The sequence below is a fragment of the Chrysemys picta genome, chromosome 4 (genome assembly GCF_011386835.1).
Source record: "Chrysemys picta bellii isolate R12L10 chromosome 4, ASM1138683v2, whole genome shotgun sequence".
NCBI classification, from domain to species: domain Eukaryota; kingdom Metazoa; phylum Chordata; order Testudines; family Emydidae; genus Chrysemys; species Chrysemys picta.
This window is the reverse complement of record NC_088794.1, coordinates 29,010,161-29,035,048: the sequence shown is the minus strand read 5'-3', so window position 1 is coordinate 29,035,048 and position 24,888 is coordinate 29,010,161. Positions and strand designations below refer to the sequence as shown.

The window sequence follows — 24,888 nt, the reverse complement described above, 5'->3', positions numbered from 1 at the left end:
TCACACACAGTGACCTCAGTCTTAATACCCTGATTGCAGGGCTTGCTGGCCAGGGCTACTCTCTGATTTTCTATTGGACACTTGGCCCATCAGTGCACAGAGAGAATGGCAAGTGTGGATCTGCAATTAGTGGAGTTGATGTACAACAAATCTCTCAGAAGCTTTTCTTAGTCAGAGGAATTTCATATTTCATTCATTTCAAAGAAGCCTTCTGAAATGCTAGTTTCAAAGCAAATGGCCATTGTATATAATGACCGGAGGTCAGAGACTCTAAAGGCATTCCTCACGTACTGTCATCAGAGGAAAAGCCCATGTCGGTAGAAGCTGTCAGCCTGTTTTCTGACAGAAGAATCTATAAATATGGATTCAGGGAACGATCCTTCATCTCTGACTGTTTGGACTCTTACAGGGAAGTGTACCAGATACAAAGCCGAGATCCCCAGAGACAATCTGGTTACCTTGAAAATACTTTTAGGGAACTGGCAGTTTATTACATCATGGCCACAATCTGGAATTACAAACTGTGACTCACCTGTTAATATATTTTACCTGCTTTAACCTCTCAATTGGCTGCCAGTTTTGTATTTGGTATAAAGTCCAGAGTATGAGTTGATCTGGGGTAAGTGACTGGTCTCTTGGGACCAGAAGCAACCTGATTTGGTGTGATTTTTGGTGTAAATGACCTTTTGTCACAAAGTTCAGTTGGTCTGGGTGGCAAGATAGACTCTCCAGTCTAAGTGGACTGTCTGTGACTCCCTGTTATGACTGGTATAGCGATCCGGGAGTTCACATTTGTTACTGGCTTGCTGAAATCCAATTATAGAACATACCATCAGTTTGGAGTGTCTGCCCTTTTTCTACAGTTTGCCCTGAGGTAGGCTCTCACAGTTGTGAGCTATTCCGGACAGTGTGACACAGTCTGTGGAAATTCCTTTTAAAGTTGTGACCCAGCTGAAACGAATGATTTGTAGACAATTGGTTTGCAGTGAGCAATTTGTCCTGCCTCTAGGTGCAGAAATAACAGCTACATGCTGTACTACCTTTTCAGCAAGGGAAAGATGGAGCGTGGTTGAGACTTGCTTTAAGACCCAGGGTTCTGGGGGAAAAGGAATTTTAGTTGCTAAAATTCATGTGGATCTGAAGAAGGAAAAGATTTCTGTTTTTTGTTGAATGGTTCTGATAATCAGCAAATAGTAACAGAGGAAACCACAGTTGCAAAATGTGTGCCAGTGGATCTAATAAATTCTGGTCTAGAAGGAAGCCATTGCATAGGTTGGGTGAGAAAGGGAAACCATCTTGGTGATCATCAGAGTGTGATTTAGCTTTTTTAGAGTTGGAAAAGCCTCTTGTGACTGCTCCTGTCTTGGCCTATCCATGTTTCAAAACCACTTTCAGATTGGTCACAGATGCTGCTGCTTATAGACTGGGGGCACCCTCTGTTGCTTTTTAGAGAAAAATAAAGATAACATGTTTACTAATGCCAACCTAACAAGCTACGTTAGATTCAAAGCACAGTTTTCTTACCACATGCTTCAGATGATTACTGACCAAACTCTTAGGTCAAGAACCCTCCCCCAGTCCAACACTACTTCCTTTGTCTGTCAGGTGCAATGCGCAGAGAGAGAGAGGGAAGGATATCCTTGGGTGTCTGCCCTTTCTTTTTATAGTCCTGTCCCCCCTTTGAGAAGCATTTCCAGCAGGGATTCAAGAGACAAAAAGTCTATGTGGAAGGATGTCCCCTGCTGCTTTTCCCTCCCCAGTTTGACCCTCCTTTATCTCCCCTTCCTGCTTGATGATTGTTTCCTGCCTGATTGCAAACTGTGCAGAGCACACATTCCTTTGTTTGAGGCTGACATGTTAGCCAACCTCAGTTTGGAACATGTGTTAGTAACACCATACAGTGGAATCTTATAACTTCACACAGGATGTTGCCACACATATTTTACCAGGACAGTAATGACCAGCAAATCATGAGATCTCAAATGATACCTCACAAGGCACAATTTAGACAAAGATTATTAGAATAGCGTATAAACCAGAAGTGGGCAAACTACACCCCGTGGGACCCTCCCGCCCGGCCCTTGAGCTCCCGCCCAGAGAGGCTAGCCTCCAACCTCTCCCCTGCTGTCCTCTCTCCACCGCAGCCTCAGCTCACCATACCACCAGTGCTCTGAGAGGCAGGGCTGTGAGATCCTGCTGGGCAGCATGGTGGCATGGCTGGCTCCAGCTGGGCGGCGCAGCTGCCAGTTCTGTAAGGGGGCTGGGAGTAGGGGGTTGGATAAAGGACAGGGGGTCCCGGGGGGCAGTCAGGAGACAGGGAGCAGGGGGTGGTTGGATAGGTGTGGGAGTCCCTGGGGGCCTGTCAGGGGGCAGTGGTGTGGATAGGGGTTGGGGCAGTGGGGGTTGGCGAGCGGGGTGGGGTACCGAGGTGGGCAGGAGGCCCTGGGAGGGGGTGGGCAGTGGACAAGGAGCGGGGTTGGATGGGTCGGGGGTTCTGAGGTGGGCAGTCAGGGGGCGGGAAGTGGGAAGGGGCAGATGGGGGCAGGGGCCAGGCTGTTTGGGGGGCCACAGCCCTCCCTACCCGGACCTCCATACAGTTTTGGAACCCCAATGTGGCCCTCAGGCCAAAAAGTTTGCCCACCTCTCATGTAAACTGTGGACACAGGTAATCCTGTTACAAAGGGGACAGAGAGAAGGGTTTTGTTTTTGTTTAGATTTTTCCCTGTCTTTACACTAAAGATATCAATTCAGCTAGTCTTTTATTCTGTTTTATGACCAAGGATTGTCTGCACAGAGGCTGTTGGTGTGGCAAATGTTTCTCCCATTTCCAATTATATTGTATTAAAATTGTGTGCCTGGATACATCTTGATTTCTGTTTGTAAACTTCCACAACTATCCCCTTTATTGATTTCCCTCCATGCTGCTGCTCTCCCCTTCATTTCAATCCAAAAATAAAATAACAAAATATCATATAAATCTGTCCCCAAATTACTGTGTTTTCCCAATAATACTTGGACTGAAAGAGGAACAATCCAAGGGAAATACATTCATATAGGACCTCAACCCTCACCCTCAGGGGTAAATTACCATCTGATCATTTTAGTTACATAGGGAGGATTTACATAGAACCCCAGAGGGCCCCTCTGATTCCCTCTCTCTTTTCTCCAATCTCCTCCATCTCTGAGACCCCCTTATGTGCTCCTCCTTCATATTGTTTATTGTTTCTATTTTTTAATACAGAACACAGCTACCACAGAATTTTGCCCACTCCAATTAAACCAACTTCAGACTATTTGGTTTACAGTGTTGAAATATTTACTGTTCATCTGTTCATTCTGGATGACTTCCAATAATTCCCTTCATGCTTGGGAGTCCTTGTGGCACCTTGGAGACTAGCAAATTTATTTGGGCATAAGCTTTCATGGGCTAAAACCCACTTCATCAGATGCATGGAGTGGAAAATACAGAAGGGAGGTATAAATACACAGCATATGAAAAGATGGGAGTTGCCTTACCAAATGGGGACTCAGTGCTAATGAGCCAATTCAATTGAGGTGGAAGTGGGCTATTCTCAACAGTTGATAAGAAGGGAGGAAAAATCACCTTTGTAGTGCTAATGAGTTCAATGTAATAGAGGTGGCCAATTTCAAACAGTTGACAAGAAGGTATGAGTAACAGCAGGGGGAAAAGTTAGTTTTTGTACTGCTTGGGATGGGTTCCCCCTGCTGTTACTCACACCTTCTTGTCAACTGTTTTTTCAGATTGGGTGTCCAATAACTTTTAAACAGCACATGGTACAGAAAAACTGCACCACTTCCAGCATCTACTTCCACCCTGGTAATGACCACCAGTCATGTGCCTAATGTAGTAAAAATGAAATTTTCTAGGTGGTGGGTTAACGGAGTGCCCCAAATGAGTCCAGGCTGGTAGACTAGTGAGAATAAAGGGTTTTCAGTCCTGCCTCAACTATAAATCTGCATGGAAACTTAAGCATGGAGCTGCTACTACTTGTGCATGCGTTCCTGTCTCCTACTGAGTTGATGCTCGCTTTTAGAATGTTTGTGTATGCATCTGCTGGGAAATAATCAAATATATTTGGGGTAATGTGGTTTTGGTGTATGCAGTTCTCTTAACAGTACATCATAATATGACATTCTAGCCGGTTATCCCAGTGCAGAATTCCAGATGAAAACCATGAAAGCTCTTGTAATTTTCATTGAATAGAATTTTGCCTTTGAAAGATATGACAGATTTCTAAAATACTGGAAATGGCATCTGACATTTCAAAAATGTCTGGGACAGGCCACTCCCCGCCCCACTCCTTGCTCACCTCTGAGAAACCTTATATGAATTTTTGTTTTCCATTCCTATAGCTCTTTATAATCTTCAGGTGTTTCCTTGTGGCTGGTCTGGTCAGTAGACAGAATTCTTCTAACACACTTTAGCAAATCACAATGGGTATCAATATGGTAAGAAGCCTCATCAGTGGCTCAGGCCCTAATGTTCGGCCCCTGATTGTTAAGTAGCTCTTCCTTAAAAAGGCTTTTCTGAAACAGAGAAACACAAGGGAAGAAAAAGGCTGGTTGTGTAATTAAATCTCTGGATCAAAACTCAGACTCTCAGTGACATTGGGTAAGTCATTCAATCTCTTATAGGTCTCATCTCTCCATTTGAAAAATGCGAATAATAATATTTCCTTTCCCTCACATTTTGTCTGTCTGGTCTGTTTAGATCGTAGAATCCTCAGGGCAGGGACTGTCTGTGTCTATGTTGCTTCTTTTTCTTATAAAACCAGTGTCCTGTTCTGACACCTGCATTACCCTCAGCCACGTGGTGGCAGATGTCCTGCACCTTGCAGATCAGAGGAGAAATCTGTGACAGGGGGGCTGGGTAAACTCTAAGTGAAACTTGTCATATTCACATTTATTCACCCGTTTGGGAATGAGATGTTTACACAGCACACAGGGTGGGCACCTCTTCAAGAGATCTGAGCCCAGCACCAAATTCCCAAGGAGAAACTCCGCCTCAAGAATGGACTCTAGTCAGAGCCAAGAGCAAAAAATAAACTCTCCTACTGCTGGAACAGCTACCTCCTTCCCAAAGCTTACTCCCAACACCACTCCTCATTTGGGGGGTGTCTCTCCTTTTTTATCACAGTTGGGGTCTTTCTTTCCCTTCATGTGTCCTCTCCCAATGTTGGGGTCTCTTCCTCCTCAACTTCTCACTTGTCTTCCCTCCTTTCTTACCTTTAAATCTTGTGGAGCTCTTCTCCATTGCTTCATCATGGACACCCTCTTCCCGCCCCACTCTAACTGGGGAAGTTGGGGTGTATCTTCCTTGTTTCCCGCATACACCCATGGGCTTTTTCTCTTCTTGTTCAACCACACTTAGAGTCTCTCACCCCATTGGGGGTGCCTCTCTTCCTGCCTCCAAAATATCTCAGGGGCTCTACCAACCTTTATTCAACCTGGGGGTCGAATCTTATCCAGAACCTTATTTTTCAGTGGTCAATGGCAGAAGTTTAAGGATTGTGGTGTCTGGACCATTCTCAATGCTGATTGGTCAAGGGTGAGATGCAAGGGGTTGGGCTTAGGCAGGCAGTCCCACCTAAAACTTGTTCCTCATTGGACACAGGTTGGGCTTGGGACAGGGCTAGGGTAGGGCTTCTGGCTCATTCTCAATGCTGATTGGTCAGGGAGAAGGGCTGAAGGGTGGGGCTTCCTGGTAGAAGTGCTGTGATGAGCCCTGTTCACATTGTGATCACTCTTCTCTGCCTTTCTCTGTTCTGCAGCTTCTTTAGTGGTCATCTCCCAGGTGCTTGCTGTGAGGATCTCGCTGATGTTCTCAGAGCCAACGAGAGCCTGACAGATCTGGACCTGGGTTATAATTATCTGGGAGATGCCGGCGTGCAACATCTGTGTAAGGGACTTACACACCCGAACTGCAAACTGCAGAGACTGGGGTAAGTAACATTGGGCCTCCTCTGTGTATTTACAGGTGTCTTTTATATAAAGCACTTGACAGGGTGTGTAGCTGGTGTCTGATGTCTGCTCCCTCCAGCTACATGGAGGAGCCGAGCATTAAGTGTCTCTCCAACACCTCCATTGGTGGCTCACAACATGCACCATGCCTGCCCTGTTTAGAAAATGGAAATTTTAAGTAAAGCTTGGCCCACAACATACAGCAGGCTCCACTGTCCCCTGGTGTTTGGGGGATAAAGATACATTTTAAAAACTCACTCTTAATAAAAATACATTTATTAAAAAGTGCTAACTCTTACCCTTCACTCACCAGACTGCTTTAGATCATTTTAATGACTTTTGACACCTTGACCTGTTTATATAAACTTATAAAATAAAAGAGGCCCCAGGACACCAAGGAATTTTAAATGTCCCTATCTGAGCTGAAATATGAAACTTTGGTTTTAGCATCAGCATGAGCCTCAGCCATGGTGGCCATTGAACGAGCTAGCATGTGGAATCAGACAGGACAACTCCATAGGTAGACGCCCAAATAGGGGACCAGGGCTAGAAAAAGGACTCCAATGCAGGGAAAGAAATAACACTTCCCTGTTTTATGCCCCCCCCCCCCCCAGGGCCAATGAGCTTATAGAGTGAGTGGAGTTGGAGGAAAGTGAATTTACAAGATCTAAAGTTCCAGAAAGAACAATGGGCCACAGATCTCCAGTTCTCTGAGGAAGAGAGAAACTGTTTACTCTGCTTGATTCATGAACTTGAGACCAAAGTGGAGATTCTTCATGCAGAAATGGAAAAGCCTAGATTTGCAGTGACCCTGAAGTCCAGGTGACAGAGATAAGATCACCTAGAAATTGTACCCAGTGATCCTGGGCATGTGACCCTGGCCTTCCAGCATAAAACTCAGGGTGATAGGGACCCACAGTTTGTTCTTGGGGGAAGCTGGCTATGGTTTCTGGGACTCAGAGAATACTCCATTATGGAGAGGGACGGCAGGAAATGGTATTATGTTACACCATTGAGGGAAATAATTTTGGTTAAGTTTAAGAAAACTTTGGGCCCTGAAAGGTGTAATAACTGATGTTGCAGAATGTTGAGGAGGAAAGGTGTTTTTACATTGTATGGGGTTAGAATAGCCCTGGGGGGCACCTCACAAAAAGGAAAAGAATACATATTTTTTTCTCCTGGAAAGGGTTGGGGGTATATCACAGGGTTGATAGACTGAGCCCAGCTCCCCTGGACCAGAGTAGGTGAGCCCAGTCTAGTTAATTAAAGAGGACTGGGGTACACCTAGACTTATAAAGGGCTGCTAGTAGGCAGCTGTGGAGGAAGGACTGAGTCAAGTGGAGCCCCTGGGAGGGGAAGCCACACTGGAGTGGAGCTAGCATCTTTGGTGCTCCTAGACCCTCCACTCAAAGAGACTCTCACTGTGCCCAATGCACAGGATGGCTATTCCTTGAGAAATTCGTAATAATACTGTGAACAGGAAAGGAGTGTAAAGCCCAGTGCACAGGGGATGATGGGAACAATAAAGTAAATAAAATAAACCTCAGCAAATGAAGGACACACCACGACTAACAGAGAGGGAAACTGTATTGCTCACAGGAGAATAGAATCTGGGGAAGGAAGGGGCTATGGTTATCTAATAATGAAAAAACATTAATAATTAACCCAATCCCCTGCATCCTAAGGTGGGTGGTACTGCCCGAGCTGTGTGTACTGAGGTGGAGTGTTGCAGCACTGTGATGGTGGCTGGTTTAACCTAAAGTCATCTTGTTTTGAATTCATGCCTGAGTAGGACAGGTTCCTCTCCTGACTCCAGACGGACTCACTGGAATCCCCTGGGGCTCCTGGCAGCCACTGCAGGGTCAGATCTTTCTCAGTGCTGGTCACTGCAGTGCTGAAGCTGCTAGATTCCTAAAGCCAGGGATCAGAGTTATACAAGCTTTGTTTTGGGGAAATGGGAATTTAGCAGGGATTACCTCAGCTGTGCTGTCTCTTTCCCACCTTCCAACTTTAAACCGCATTTCATTGTCAGGCTGTTCCTTCCCCTGTTAACTTGCTGGAGGGATGTGCAGCTCTGGCTTGTCAATGGACTGGTGGCTTGCTTGTCTAGATCACCCAATGCAGAAACTTCCTGAACTGGCCCCAGCAAGGGTTCTTAGTTTCTTCTGTTCCCAGCCCTGACTCCATCCATGCAGGTAATGGCATCAGAGGGTTTTGGTAACCATCTTAGCTCAAGTCCTTTTGTGATGCTGGCAGACCAGGTGCCAGTCATGACAATGTCCCTCCCTATGTCTCAGCTGAACACTGACAAGTACATAGCTGGAATCAGTCTGGTTCACCTGTGTGTTAGTATTGTTAAAACAGGGATATTAGAATTATAAGAATGTGTTTGGAGTGTAGACTTTGTTAAATGCTTCTGAGTTGCTGCATGCAGTAATCTCACTTACAACAACTATATATATATTATAAGGTTATATTTTAGCAGATGTATTATGGGCCTCTGTGACTGTGTAAATTACCAGACAGGAGAGAAATACAAATTAGTGTCAAAGGCTAATCTTCAACAGAAAGTGTTCCCAAAGTGAAAGGTCCATCAATACCAGAAAAACTATTGTGGGATGTTGCAACTAGAAGTTCCCTAAATACTTTCAAGAAGAGAACAAAAGACTTTTTTATTGTTCTGCTTCCTCTTTGTGAAGATGAGTCATGAAAGGGACTCCTCCCATCAGCTGAGCTTTGCAGCTGAAGCCATGTGGAAGAATAGAATAAAACCCCATAACAAGAAGGAACTTATTATGCTGTTTGGACGCTGCAGGAGTGGGGGGCAGATATTTCTAAGCATAAGCTAGAGATCCGCAGCTGCTTAGACTGCGTTAGCCTTAAAGGACATTTAGTGCTTGTTGATTATAGAAGCTTGTATGGGATTGGCTACAAGCGTTGTCTTTGGGGTGAAATCTAAAGGATCATTGACCTGGTGTAAGGGACTGGTCCTTTGAGACTGGGAGTAACCTGAATATTGCTGACATTTTTGGTATAAGGGTCATCTATCACCAAGGTACACAAGATAGATTGGAGTACCCTAGGGGACTGTTTGTAACTCCATGTTAGGGCTGTTACAGTGCCTGTGGAGTTTACATTTGATAATTGGTTGGTGAAATCTAAGTATAGAACTCACAACCAATTTGGGGAAGGAAATAGACTTCTGGGAGGAAGGCTGGCTCATCTCATCAAAAGAGCTTTAAACTAGGAATTTGGGGGAGATGGTTGGGAGATGTCCAGTTAATCTCCACACCAGATTATAACATTGAGAGGGAGGACGATGAGATAAAAACGGATATAGCCGGGGGGATGAGATTGGACATAAGGAGGGGCGGGGGGTGGATACTAGACTAATAGGTCATACTAGCAGTACGGTGTGCATACCAAATGGGATAACGAATGTGAGAGAGGCCAAACGGCATAAATTAAGATGTTTATACACCAATGCAAGAAGCCTAGGTAATAAAATGGAGGAATTAGAGCTCCTGGTCCAAGAAATGAAACCGGATATCATAGGAATAACTGAAACATGGTGGAACAGTAGTCATGACTGGAGTACAGGTATGGAAGGGTATGTGCTGTTTAGGAAAGACCGGATCAAAGGTAAACGTGGGGGAGTAGCATTGTATGTCAATAATGAGGTAAACTGTAAAGAAATAATAAGTGATGGAATGGATAAGACGGAGTCTGTCTGGGCAATACTCACATTGGGTAAAAGAACTACTAGAGCCTCCCCTGGGATAGTGCTTGGGGTGTGCTATAGACCGCCGGGATCTAGCCTGGATATGGACAGAGAACTCTTTAACGTTTTTAGGGAAGTAAATACTAATAGGAACTGTGTAATCATGAGAGACTTTAACTTCCCGGATATAGATTGGGGAACAATAATAGGGCTCAGATTTTCCTAGACGTGATAGCTGATGAATTCCTTCATCAAGTAGTTGCTGAACCGACGAGGGGGGATGCCATTTTAGATTTGGTTTTGGTGAGTAGTGAGGACCTCGTTGAGGAAATGGTTATAGGGGACAACCTTGGCTCGAGTGATCATGAGCTAATTCAGTTTAAACTAAATGGAAAGATTAACAGAATTAAATCGGAGACTAAGGTTTACGATTTCAAAAGGGCTAACTTTAATAAATTAAGGGGACTAGTTAGGGAAGTGGATTGGACTAACATATTTAGGGATCTAAAGCCAGAAGGCGCCTGGGATTATTTCAAGTTGAAGTTGCAGGAGCTGTCGGAGGCCTGTATCCCGAGGAAGGGAAAACGGTTCGCAGCCAGGAGATTTAGACCGAGCTGAATGAGCAAGCGTCTCAGAGGGGTCATTAAGAAAAAACAGAAAGCGTACAGGGAGTGGGAGATGGGAGGAATCAGCAAAGAAACCTACCTTATTGAGGTCAGAGCATGTAGAGATGGAGTGAGAAAAGCCAAAAGCCGTGTAGAGTTGGACCTTGCAAGGGGAATTAAAAGCAATAGCAAGAGCTTTTATAGCCATATAAATAGGAAGAAAACAAAGAAAGAAGAAGTGGGACCACTTAAGACTGTAGATGGAGTGGAGATTAAGGATAATCTAGGCATGGCACAATATCTAAATGAATATTTTGCATCGGTATTTAATGAGGCTAATGAAAGGCTGAGGAATAGTAGAAGCGAGACGGATGGGAATGAAGGAGTGGGGATTGACATTACCGTATCTGAGGTAGAAGCCAAACTCGAACAGCTTAATGGGACTAAATCGGGCGGACCGGATGATCTTCATCCGAGAATATTAAAGGAACTGGTGCGAGAAATTGCAAGCCCGTTAGCGATAATTTTTAATGAATCAGTAAACTCAGGGGTGGTATCGTTTGACTGGAGAATAGCTAATGTGGTTCCTATTTTCAAGAAGGGGAAAAAAAGTGACTCAGGTAACTACAGGCCTGTTAGTTTAACATCTGTAATATGCAAGGTCTTGGAAAAAATTTTGAAGGAGAAAGTAGTTAAGGACCTTGAGGACAATGCCAATTGGGACAAATTACAACACGGTTTTACGAAAGGTAGATCGTGCCAAACCAACCTGATCTCCTTCTTTGAGAAAGTAACAGATTATTTAGATAAAGGAAATGCGGTGGATCTAATATACCTCGATTTCAGTAAAGCGTTTGATACGGTACCGCATGAGGAATTATTGGTTAAATTGGAAAAGATGGGGATCGATATGAAAATCCAGAGGTAGATAAAGAACTGGTTAAAGGGGAGACTGCAGTGGGTCGTACTAAAAGGTGAACTGTCAGGTTGGAGGGAGGTTACCAGTGGAGTTCCTCAAGCTTCGGTTTTGGATCCGATTTTATTTAATCTATTCATTACTGACCTCGGAACCGAATGTAGGAGGGGGCTGATAAAGTTTGCGGATGACACAAAGTTGGGAGGTATTGCCAATTCGGAGAAGGATCGGGATATCCTGCAGGGAGATTTGGATGACCTTGTAAACTGGAGTAATAGTAATAGGATGAAATTTAATAGTGAGAAGTGTAAGGTTATGCATTTAGGGATAAATAACAAGAATTTTAGTTATAAGCTAGGGATGCATCAGTTGGAAGTAACGGAAGAGGAGAAGGACCTCGGAGTCCTGGTTGATCGCAGGATAACTATGAGTCGGCAATGTGACGTGGCCGTGAAAAAAGCTAATGAGGTCTTGGGATGCATTAGGCGAGGTATTTCTAGTAGGGATAAGGAGGAGCTGGTTCCGTTATACAAGGCACTGGTCAGACCTCATTTGGAGTACTGTGTGCAGTTCTGGTCTCCCATGTTTAAAAAGGATGAAATCAAACTGGAACGGGTACAGAGAAGGGCCACTAGGATGATCTGAGGAATGGAAAATCTGTCGTATGAAAGGAGACTCGAGGAGCTCGGTTTGTTTACCTTAACCAAAAGAAGGCTGAGGGGGGATATGATTGCTCTCTTTAAATATATCAGAGGGATAAATACCAGGGAAGGAGAGGAATTATTTCAGCTCAGTACTAATGTGGACACGAGAACGAATGGATATAAACTGGCCGTCGGGAAGTTTAGGCTTGAAATTAGACGAAGGTTTCTAACCATCAGAGGGGTGAAGTTTTGGAACAGCCTTCCGAGGGAAACAGTGGGGGCGAAAGACCTCTCTGGCTTTAAGATTAAGCTTGATAAGTTTATGGAGGGGATGGTTTGATGGTATAAAGTGATTTTAGTCAATAGGTCAACAACGTGCCATCGCTGGTAATTAGCAACAATGGTCAATGATGGGATATTAAAAGTTACTACAGAGAACTTTTTCCAGAGGGTCTGGCTAGAGAATCTTGCCCACATGCTCGGGGTTCAGCTGATCGCCATATTTGGGGTCGGGAAGGAATTTTCCTCCAGGGTAGATTGGCAGAGGCCCTGCAGGTTTTTCGCCTTCCTCTGCAGCACGGGGCAGGGGTCGCTTGCTGGAGGATTCTCAGCGATTTGAAGTCTTTAAATCATGATTTGGGGACTTCAACTGCTGAGTCAAGGGAGAGAATTCTTCCAGGAGTGGGTGGGTCAGCTTTTGTTGCCCGCATCATGTGAGAGGTCAGACTAGATGATCATAATGGTCCCTTCTGACCTTAGAGTCTATGAGGTTTGTGCCCAGCTTCCTAACAGTCTGCCCTCAGATTGGTACTCACACTCTTGTGTCACTGCAGGCAGTGTTACAGGGCCCTGAGAGGCCAAGACTAGAGTTCCAGGAACTGAGAAACCCCATGTGAGGATTACAAGAAATAATAATAAACCATCACTAGTAGCCTTCTACAGTACTGATAATCAGTAACTCTTTACACAGTGTCAAGTATCAGAGGGGTAGCCGTGTTAGTCTGAATCTGTAAAAAGCAACAGAGGGTCCTGTGGCACCTTTGAGACTAACAGAAGTACTGGGAGCATAAGCTTTCGTGGGTAAGAACCTCACTTCTTCAGATGCAAGTGAGAAAACTACAATGCATTGGTGACCTCCCAGAAAACACCATCTTAGCCACCATGGATGTGATCCATCCTGCTTACTGTCAATATCAGGTTTGAGGCATGAGCCGAAGCAAAATATGACAACAGGCTTATTTCTGCAGGTCTGACTTGTTTACATTACCACTTTCAAGTAAACACTAAATATAAAGATTTATAAAAAGCAATAGAGGGTCCTGTGGCACCTTTGAGACTAACAGAAGTACTGGGAGCATAAGCTTTCGTGGGTCAGAACCTCACTTCTTCAGATGAGGTTCTGAAGAAGTGAGGTTCTGACCCACGAAAGCTTATGCTCCCAGTACTTCTGTTAGTCTCAAAGGTGCCACAGGACCCTCTGTTGCTTTTTACAGATTCAGACTAACACGGCTACCCCTCTGATAAAGATTTATGTTTGTGTGAAAGGGATTTTTTTAGTTCACAATATAAAGAAATTTGCATGAAGGTGTCTTGTTTCAGCAACTCTTTGACTGGAAGCCAAACACTCTGGCTATCAAGCTATCAAGCTATGAAATTTGGCCCTTTTACAGAAACTCTTTAACAATTTTTTAAGCACAACTTACCTGTGAGCAGACACCGTGCTTCTTGCTGTTCAGCACCAAAATACAGTATTGATTTGGTCAAGAGAAGTTCTGGGTGCTTATCTGTCAGTCATGGTCATGGCCCATCACTTTGATACTGCAAGTGATGCTCGGCAGCCCCCATCATGCCCGAGCAGCTCTCCTATTTGGGATTCAGTGTCTCAACCAAAAGTTGCTCCAATGAGCTCCTCTTGTCATCAAATCAGCCATTGACAACTTATTGTTTCCTTTGGAGTCACTGGTCCTCAGGTAGTGGCAGAATAAATTCCACATATAGTTTAGGGTAGTTGTATTATTATTTATTATTAGTGTATTGCAGTAGTGCCAAAATTCCCCCACTGAGTTCAGAGTCTCATGGTGTGTTGTGTTAGGCACTAGATATGCTGTTATGGCAGGTGCCACTAGGTGTCCAAGTTCTTTTTATTAAGAACATAAGCAGGTTTTTAGGCTTGGGGAGACATGCTGTGTTAATGTTTTGGGTTATGCAAGGTTTTGTGTAGAGGTAGCTTTGGGAGAGAGGCAGCTGTGCAAGAGCTCTCTGCCTCTGGCTCCGATTACAGTCCATTCTTGAGTCAGAGTTTCTCCTTGGGAAGTGCTGGGCTGAGATCTCTGAAAGAGAGGCCTGCCTTGTGTGCCATATGACCATGTCATTCCAGAACTGGTGTATATGTGTAAATGGAACAAGTTATACTTAGAATTCACCCAGATTTTATGTCTCTAATTTCTCCTCCAACCTGCAAGGCCCCAAACGCCTGCTACTGATTGGCTCATGGTAACACTAGTGTGAGAATGGGACATTGGTATAAGAGGCAAGAACAAAAATACACACAGACAGTCATTACCCTGAAGACATTACAGTCTAAATAGATCTGACATACGAAGAGTGGAGGGGAAAGAATAATGATTGTTCCTATTTTTCAGAGGGAAAATTGAGACCCATAAAATGACTTGTCTAAAGTCACCCAGGGAATCTGTGGTAGAGCAGGAACAGAACACAGATCTCTTGCATGCTACTCTAGGGCTTTAACCACAAGACCTGCCTTTCGCTTACAGAGCTCCACTCATTCTCCTGTGCTTCCTAGTTTCAGAATGTGCTCTTCTCACAGAGATGGCCTCTGTTTTATATGGTTAAGGTTTTTAAAGTAGAGCTACTTATCAATCTGAGTTTATTCATCTGAGCCAGTACTATTGATGAATTTTCTGACCATGATACACATTGTGATTTGCTATCGTGTGTCAGAAAAATTCAGAAAGCTCTGATTACCAACCACACAAGACTGAAACAAACCTATGAAGACTACAAAGAGCTGTGGGGAAAAAAAACTAAATCCAGACAGGGCTGTCCAGAGGTGGAGGATAATCATTTCCCAGACATTTTAGAAATGTCAGGTAGAATTTCCAGGATTTTTGAGGTTTCAGAGGGGTAACCGTGTTAGTCTGTATCAGCAAAAACAATGAGGGGTCCTGTAGCACCTTAAAGACTAACAAATTTATTTGGGCATAAGCTTTTGTGGGCTATAACCCACTTCGTCAGATGCAGGATTTTTGAAGTTTCTCATACATTTCAAAGGCAAAATTCTATTCACTTAGAATAAGAAGAGCATTCATCTGGAATTCTGCACTAGTGTATCAAAACATGTATTGTTATGGGAGATGTGCACCAAAACCACATGACCTCAAATATATATGATTGTTTGCCAATAGCTGTACACACCCTGGTACTCTAAAACCCAGCATCAACTTCAGTTGATTAGGGAAATGGATCAAGGGATAGTAGCATCTCCATGATTAAGTATGCATGAAGATTTACAGTTAAATCAGGACTCTTTAGTTTACATTGACTGTTTTGTTATACACAAAAATCAAAGTTATTCCTGCCTCTGATCTCAGAAACGATGGACTCACATGTCCTCTATCATTCCCAATGATTCCTCTGAAATCCTTGTTATCATAGAGACTCATACTGCCTTATACAGGATGATGTTGAAAATTTCACGATTTTTAAGCCAGATTTCCATACCCAGATGCGGCCTTCAGGTCAAAAAGTTTGCCCACCTCCACTGTAGACAAACTAGACTCTGAACTGTAGCAAGAGTCCAGGGGCAGGCGAGAGGTCAAGGGTGGGTGGTCAGAGTCCAGGAACAAGCCAAGTCAGTATCAAAGCCAGTGTCCACATAGAGGCTGAAGGTCAAAGGCGAGTAGTCAGAGGGTCTGGGGAGGATCAGGAAGCAGATGCAAGGCATCTCCAGAATCTGATGCACTGCAAGGCAGCAGGAGGGCTTCTGGCCAGGTGTTGCTGTTGCACAGACTGATCTGCAGCTCTAGTGGGGTTGATGGAAATACCTGAGCCTGGGGGTCACCTGACCCAGGCTCTGTTTGGGGATTGGTCGTTGTTGCATGTCTGAGGACTGATCAGTGCAGGCACTGTTAGAAGAGCAGTCCTGCTTTGGCTGAGAGTTTGGCTCACAAATGGTCTATCTAGCCCAGCATCCTATCTTTCGACAGTGGCCAATGCCAGGTGCTTTAGATGGCTGCATTTTGCTTGTGCCAGGCATGCAGAGGAACAGGATCTCACCTGTTCTGAGCCTGGCCCAGCTGCCTGGGAAGGGGCTCCCCCTACAGCCTCCCTGTAGTGATGGGCCTACTCTGATTGAGTCAGACCATAGAATATCAGGGTTGGAAGGACCCTCAGGAGGTCATCTAGTCTAACCCCATGCTCAAAGCAGGACCAATCCCCAGACAGATTTTTGCCCTTGACCCCTAAATGGCCTCCTCAAGGATTGAACTCACAACCCTGGGTTTAGCAGGCCAATGCTCAAACCACTGAGCTATCCCTCCCCCTCATCCTGCAGTTGATATGTGCAAAGTCCAGCCTGACTGGTTGAGAGATGAGTGGGCAGGACTTAAGGGACCTTGTACTCATCCTGAATTCTTATTGATCAGTAGAAGGGGTTCGGGGAGCTGCATAAGGAGGAACCTTACTGCAAATTTTATTCCTCATTGGTCAATGGCAGAGTTTTGGGGATTGACAAGTCTGGGCCATTCTCAATGTTGACTGGTTTTCTCTGAAGGGAAAGCAGTGGGGTTACGCACGAAGACCCACCCAACACTGATTACTCATTGGCTAAGGGGTGGGGCCTGGAACAGGGCCTAGGGTAGAATTTTTGGCTCATTCTCAATGCTAATTGGTCAGGGAGAGTGGCTGGTGCATAGCACCACCTGTCAGATCAGATGTGACGAGTCCTGTTCACTCCATGATCCCCCATTTCTCTCTCCTGAAGATTGCAGGGTTGTCATCTCACAGATGCTGGCTGCGCGGATCTCGCCGCTGTTCTCAGAACCAACCAGAGCCTGACAAAGCTGGAGCTGAGTGATAATGAACTGGGAGATGCCGGCGTGCAGCTGCTGTGTGAGGGACTGAAACAAAACTGCAAATTACAGAGTTTGTCGTAAGTAATATTTGGGTTCCTCTGTGAGTTTACAGATGTCCTTTATGTAAACAAGCTCAACAGGATGCATGGCTGGTGACTGCTCCTGGCAGCTACAGGGAGAAGCTGAGATTTCAGGGTCTCCAGCATGTGTCAGTGGCTCACAACATGCACTGGCATGTTTGGAAGATGGAAACTAAGTAAAGCTGAGCCCGCACCCGACAATTACCTCCAAGTCGAGGGCCCACGGGGACAAAGACTGCAGTTCATTGCAGATTCTCAGGGTTTAACGTGTGACTATGGGTTTTGGATTTTGCCTCCAGACTCTGCCGCTGTGGAGGAGCATGTTCTAGCTATAGGAAAGTCACTAGGTTTAAAAACATGAGGTATTGCCTCCCACATGAGCAAGGCTGTTGTGATTGTTGCCACACATAGCCTCCTTGAGCAGGTGTTTGTGGAGGGGATTAGGGTGTTTTTGTCCCTGTTGTGCCCCTCTCAACACCTGCTGTTAAAGTGGCTGTTTCTAATGTCCCTCCATTTTTAGGAATGAGCAGCTGAGCAAAGGTCTGGTAAGATCTCTAGCCCTATTAGGAAGATTCCTTTGGGTTGTAAAGCCCAGAGGTTCATCCTGTCTTATCCTTTTGTAGGCAGCTCTATATGATATTAAATAGTGCTTCCAAAGTATTTAAAGTGTCTCTGAAGTATAGGATTGGGGAGTGTGACAACACTGTGTTTGTTGCCACTGAAGAGATGGCCTATTATTGTTCTGGGAGTCTGACACATTTGGTTTATCAGTGTGCCAAGAAGAGGCAGGCTGCCCCTGGTGACCCCATGCCTGGCAATATGGGCAGTTCTGAGGGTAAAGCACAGAGTGGGGTGGCTGTGGCAGGGACTGAGTGCCACCAGGCTTCAGATATCTCTGGGGATGTTGGTTCTGGGGGGTAGTACCCCCTTTACACCTGGACGGAGATGGTATTACTGGTTTTGTGGTTCCTGATTCAGTGGTCTCTCAGCCTGAGCCTGTCTGAGAAATGGAGGCTGAGCCTGTCACTGTGATTTCCACGGCTTTGGCTGTGGATTCGGGCTTGCTGGCAAAACTCCAGAATAAAAAACAGCCAGTGATGGCCCCAATGGATTAACTGAGTCAGTGCAGTCGGGGAGCACATGGTGGCTGCGGGTGCTGCTGAGAGTCATTCTTTGGTTGGAGGCATGGGGAATTCTCAGGTATTAGTTTTGCCCCTCAGTCCCAGCAGCCCCCTCCCTCCGGTCTCTCTGAGGTCCCCCCCACACTCCGAGGTCAGTAGTGACTCTGAATCTGAGTGTGTGGGATGACAAACTCATGGATTCTTTGGGTGCTGAACTCCATGACAGGGAGGGTTGGGGAATACAGCCTGGATGCTACTAGTAGGTTTCTGGATGAGGCTAAGGGGAAACGTGGTGTAAAAGTGGCAGATTGGTTTCCTGATCTTAATCTATTTTTATTGTCTGCTCAATGTACTATGAGATGTGTATCAGTGTCTGAGTTTTTCAGACAAAATTGGTATAGAATGAATAAAGTGGTCACCAAATCACGTGTCTCTTTCACCAATGGAAACGTTGGGAATTAATGAATATAGTGGTGATTTTTTTTCTTATTTTTTCTGATGAGTACTGATCTGAGGATTACTTTTGTATCTGTCTCTCTGAATGTGAGTGCGCACAAGGATGTTAACAAATATAGGGCTCTTTTTGAGCTCCTGTCCCGGAAAAAAGTAGACATTTCATTTTTGCAAGAAACGCACACAGATGCAGGCAACCAGATTGATCGGCTTGCAGAGGGGAGGTTTTCTGAGTTGTGATTCCACTGCAAGTGCAGGGGTTGCCATTCTCTTTGCGGACAGGGTAAAGTTTGTTTCAGTGATCTTTCTCTGACACACACACACACGGGAAGGGGAAGTGCAGGGGGACCTATCTCTCATTCACCACCTCCTATAGCACTGAGTATCAGTTACTCTGTAAACAGTTGTCCCTGAAGACTTGATTTTGCTCCATCTTGAAAACAGTAAAAGTTTTGCCACTGAATTGGCCCAACTGCCTTTCTGTCATGACAGGGAGCTCACTCAAATTTCAGTGAGTGACAGTGTGACCCCGTGCACCAGGTTACAACACCTAGATCAGAGAGCTAGCCAGCCCTGCAGGACTGAAGGAGCAGGAGCCACTGCTGCGGGGTGAGTGCATGGTGGGCTGTACACCCCCCAGCGCCTCTCATCCCCCCACCCCCAGGGCCAGGACATGATTCACCCCCCCCACCCCATCCCCGGTCAGGGTCTCCCATGCAATCCTTTGACACATTCTGGCAGGTTGCAGTGCTCGGAACATAGGATTTATACAACAAATACTTAAAGTGAGGAGTTACTGTACAGCACTTAAGTCGTCCCGGTTAACGTTGTTTCATTGTTACGTTGTGATCAATTAGAGAACATGCTCATTTAAAGTTGTGCAATGCTCCATTCTAATGTTGTTTGGCAGCCACCTGCTTTGTCTACTGCTTGCAGGAAGAGAAGCCTATTGCAGCTAGCTGGTGGGGGCTTGGAACCAGGGTGGACCGGCAGCTCCCCTATCAGCTCCCCGCTCCCCTAAGTTCCCTGTGCTGCTGCCACCCAGCAGGCTAACCAACCAAGCTTCACAATCATTGTTTGTTTAAAACTTATACTCTGTGTGTGTGAGTGTGTGTGTGTATATATATATATATATATATAGTCTTTTGTCTGGTGAAAAAAAAATTTTTCCCTGGAACCTAACCCTGTCATTTACATTAATTCTTATGGGGTAATTGGATTCGCTTAACATCGTTTCACTTAAAGTCATATTTTTCAGGAACATAACTACAACGTTAAGTGAGGAGTTACTGTATTTTAATATTTGCTGCATTTAGTACATATCATGTTAATGTGGATAGTCTATATCATGGGTTAGAAATATATACTAAGCCAGACATTTTTGTATTAAAGTTATTTACTGGGTTGTGACAGACCATCAAGGTTTACAAATGGGTCCTGAGACCAAAAAGGTTGAAACCCACTCTTTTAGCTCAGCCAGGCTCCCATGGCTTCTAGACTCCTGGTTCCCCGTCAGCTCTAGTGGACTGATGGTGAGTCAGGAATCTAGAAGCCTTGGGAACCTAGAAGCCCTGGCAACAGTGACTGAGCCAGGAGCCTTAGCGGTAGGGAGCCGGGGCTTCCGGAGTTTCCAACTCTGCAGCGGGGAGCCAGAAGCTGATCCCTATCTCGAGCTGGTGTTCTCAGGGCTTGCAGGTGCTCAGCTGGTGACTTCCACCAGCTTATCAGCAAACACAGACTTCTTGTATCTCATTTTTATTTAATTTAAATTATTTATGTACAGATTATAACAAGTTTATGCTTTAACACAGGATGTTATAATTCTAATTTAAATGTTTATTTTTAAAAGCAAAATATATTTAATTTAATTTAAATTGGATTATTTAATCTGATTTAAGTAAAAAAGTCAGACAATGTCTGTGATTATTTTATTAAAAGAAACATTAATTTTTCTCCACCCTGCTTACTGTCAATATCAGGTTTGAGGCATGAGCCAAGGCAGAGCATGACCGTAGGCATATTTCTGCAGGAATTGCTTGTTTATGTGACCACTTTCAAGTAAAGACTAAAAATAAAGAATTAAGTTTGTGTGACAGGGATTTTCTTTATTTACAGTAGAAAAAAGTGTGCATGAGGAGGTCTTCTTTCATCAAATCTTTGATTGGAAGCCAAACACTCTGGCCATTGAGCTACCAAATTTAGCCCTTTTACAGAAACTCTTCCACAATTTACCCATTGTAGTGGGGTGGCTGCCCCACTCCCTGAATTTGGACTGCAGCAGGCCAGTGGGCCTGTGCAGACAGGGAGCCAATCAGGGAAGGCCTTATAGGGAGCCAATCAGTGCCCAGATTAGAGGGAGTCAATCAGGGCTAGGCTCAGCCCTATAAGAAGGCTGCTCAGGAAAGGAGCAGGCAGTCTGTCCCAGGTCTTTGACAGGGAAAGGTCTGTCTCCAGGCTGGGAGACTAGTACCTGGGACAGCACAGTGTTGGGCAGGCCCAGGGGAGCAGAAGGTAACTCCAGTCCAGAGTCTATCAGGCTGCAGGCCCTGAAGGGAAGGGCCTAGCCGGTGCTAGGGGCCGAAGGGGAAGCGGACCAGGGACGTGGACAGACGGAGGGCAGGACGGCTGCCACTAGAGGGTCCCTGTGTTGGGACCCAGAGTAGTGGGTGGGCCTGGGTCCCCCCTATTCCCCTTTGCCTTGCACCCGGCCGACTGAGCAGCCATCTAGAGCTGCACCAATGCCCTCCCAAGAGGGGAGTGACTTTGAGGGTGCAGTTGGCCACATCGGCCAGGATGCAGAGAGGCAGCTGATTGATTTCCCCCCCCCCCCGGGGGGGGCAAGGATGGACTAAGGGGCACTGCCGGAGGACGTGGCTCGAAGAGGATGCTGTGAGCTTGGGAGCAACGTGGGTCCAGACACGCCAACCGAGGGTGAGATGACAGATGGGACACCACTAGGAGGGGGCGCACCACTGGACAGAGCTAATTCCTGAAACAACCAGTAGGATGCGCCAGGTGGTGAGTCCCAACCCCGTCACACCATGAACAGGTTCTGCGCATCTCACTGTTGAGCACCAAATACAGTATTGATTTGATAAACAGATGTTCCAGGTGTTTGTTCCTTAGTCATGGTTCGTGACCCACGAGTTTGATAGTCCAGGTGAAGCTCATTAGCCACCATTATGTGGGGGGGGGGGGTCTCCTGTTTGGGTTCCAATATCTCAATGAAAAGTTGCTCCAATGAGCTTCTCTGTTCATCCAGTCAACCACAGACAACTCAGGTGGTGGCAGAATAAATTCCACATTTTGTTTACAATAGTTGTAGTAGTATTATTTATTAGTGAATTGCAGTAGTGGTGAAATACCTTGGCTGAGATCAGGGCTTCACTGTGCTAGGCACTGGACATGCTGTTATGACAGGTGCCCCCAGGTGGCACTGTTACAGGTGTCCAAGTTCTTTTTGTTTAAGTTCTAAGCAACCTTTTAGCCTTGGGGAGACATTCAGCATTTTGGTTATGCAGGGTTTGTATAAACATAGCTTTGGGAGAGAGGTAGCCGCATGAGCATCAGAAGAGTTACAGGCAGTGGTGAGCTGCAGCCAGTTCGCACAAACCAGTTGTTATAGTTTGAAGCGGTTTTTGAACCGCTTGTTAACTGGCTTTCCTGCGAGGGAAGCTTTGATGGGCTACGGCTGGGAAGCATGTAATTCCTCCTCCTGGCTGCCGGGGGGCGCTGTGCTTCGGGAGCCACGTGGGCTGCCTCCTGGCTCTGTTGCTGCTGCCGCTCCTCGGACCTCTGGCCCTGGGGCTCCTGCTGCTGCCTGGTGTATCCCTGGCTGCTCCGCTGGGCTTGGCCTGTGTCCTGCTGCTCCGAGCTGTTGTCCCCGTGTGACTACCTCTCATATTGCCTGCAGCCAGCCCCTGCCTGCAGCCAGCCCGTGTCGCACCCCCTGCCTCCAGCTAGCCCTGCCCCACACCCCTGTCTGCAGTCAGCCCCACATCCACTGGTGCCCTGCAGTTCCCAGGGCAGTAACCCTGCACACCTGCTTCAATGAGGTGGGCAGGGAGCAGCTGGGACCCACACATATGCATGCCCTAGGGTGACCAGACAGCAAGTGTGAAAAATCGGGACGGGGTGGGGAGGTAATAGGAGCCCATATAAGGAAAAGACCCAAAAATTGAGACTGTCCCTATAAAATCTGGACATCTGGTCTCCCCACCACTCCCTGGGGGTGTGCTAGGGACCCACACATGTGAAACGGAGCTCATTTCTAATTCAGGCCCATCTTTTAAAAAAAGAACTTTAGGTAGGGTTAACATACATCCGTATTTTCCTGGAGATGTCAGGCTTTTTGGTCCTTAAATCGCCGTCCAGGCCCGGGAAAATACGGACGTATGGTAACCCTATTGGTACAAAAAATACATACTGTGGCACATCCCTTAAATCAGAACTTTTTATAGGAAACTGGTTGTTAAGATTTTAGCAGCTCATCACTGGTTACAGGTACACTTAGAGTGTATCCAGACTCCTTGTCACTGATTTCTCCTCTTATCTGCAAGGCCGTGGACACTTACTACCACTCGGCAGAGGGGTAAGACCGAAGTCCGAATCGGACACTGGTGTCAGACGAAGGAGCAACAATACACATAGACAGTCTCTGCCCTGAAGATCCTACGGTCTAAATTAAATGGCAAAAAACTTCATTAACACAGTTACGGTTGCCCAGTGGTAGCTCATGCCCTTCCAGAATGTTGAGTTCAGCAAAAATCAAATTTTAGAATTAAGGTAAATGTCCATGCATCCTTAACTCCTCACCCCCCAGGGCTGGCAAAATGTTCATGATAAGTGTGGCTCTATTGAATGATGGATGAATAAATTCCAGCAGTTGGGATAGCTGGGATTGTGATATGAGGGGATTTGAGTCTGCGTCTGTTTGTGTTATCAAAGGAAAGAGATGTATGTGTACCTTGAGGTTTCAGTCTGGCATCATTTCAGTGCAGAATTGAGTAGGTCGTGTTGGTAGCAGGGCACTAGGATCTTCTTGCCATGGGTATTGTCAGTAGCGAGGTGGGGAATGTGAGTGCAGTCTGTAGATTGAATGATAGGTAGGGGAAGGCATAGTGTTAGGGTGTATCCTGTGTGCAAGTGTAAAGGGATTGGAAAAGGGTGTGAAGTGGTTAAACTTTACTGTGTGGTATTCTGTCAGGACAGTAGGCCCAGTGTTTGAGTGTAAGGCAAGTGCAGGTAGAGTATCTGCATCACAATGAAAAGGCGGAATGCAGAGTTAAGGTTGCGTGGGTATTTCTCTTAACTCTGTGCTTCCTGTTTTGAGAAGTTTGAGTTTTGCTGAACTCAGCCTTCTGGAAGGGCACGAGCTATCATCAGGCAGCCTTGACTCCACGTTATCTAAGTCAGTGTTTCTCAAACTTGGGCTGCCACTTGTTCAGGGAAAGCACCTGGCGGGCTGGGCCGGTTTGTTTACCTGCCAAGTCCATGGGTTCAGCCGATCGCGGCTCCCATTGGCCACAGTTCACCGCTCCAGGCCAACGGGGCTGCAGGAAGCAGCGGCTAGTATGTCCCTCAGCCCGCACCAGTTCCAGCAGCTCCCATTACCCTGGAGCAGCGAACCGCAGCCACTGGGAGCTGCGATCGGCCGAACCTGCAGACGCGGCAGGTAAACAAACTGGCCCAGCTTGCCAGGGGCTTTCTCTGAACAAGCAGTGGCCCAAGTTTGAGAAACAGTGATCTAAGTTACTTGCCACTTAATTTACTAATTTTTTAAACAGAGAAATGTTTGGTGGTTGTCATCTAGGTTTGCTATGCTATTGTGGCTAGGTAATAATAAAAAGACCTAGCTTTTTTATAGTGCTTTTCATCAGTAGCTCTCAAAGATCTTTACATCATTTATCCCCATTTCACAAATGGAAGATGGAGGCACAGAGAGATGCAATGGCTAACCCAAGCTCACTCCATGCCAGTGGCAGAGCTAGGAATAGTCCCAGTCCAGTGGTTTTTCCACAAGGCCACATAGTTGCTTTGTGAGCCCTCAGTGATCCTCTGCCTCCTGTACACTTTGTTATAGCGGAAAGGGGATAATGGTCATGCTTTGACATGTTTGCAATGTGCTGCTAACAGGGCCAGTGAGAAATCTCATCCGTGCTCTATGGCTCAAAACTTTGACAGTTTTATTATATGCTTCCCATGCCCAGCTTCTCACCCCAGTCTCAACAGTGTGTTATTGGTGTTTGCTCTGAACATGCCTCTTCTAAACTG

At 45.8% G+C, this 24,888-nt stretch overlaps 1 protein-coding gene across 1 annotated transcript in view; it reads left to right on the top strand.

The window, feature by feature from the left end:
• Window positions 1–24,888, top strand: part of LOC101952382 (NACHT, LRR and PYD domains-containing protein 3) — a 138,989-nt gene that overhangs the window by 101,577 nt on the left and 12,524 nt on the right. Inside the window, exons 8-9 of the mRNA XM_065591889.1 lie at window positions 5,793–5,963; window positions 16,871–17,038. Of these exons, the coding sequence (XP_065447961.1) occupies window positions 5,793–5,963; window positions 16,871–17,038 (339 nt within the window). The remainder of the gene's footprint in view (window positions 1–5,792; window positions 5,964–16,870; window positions 17,039–24,888) is intronic.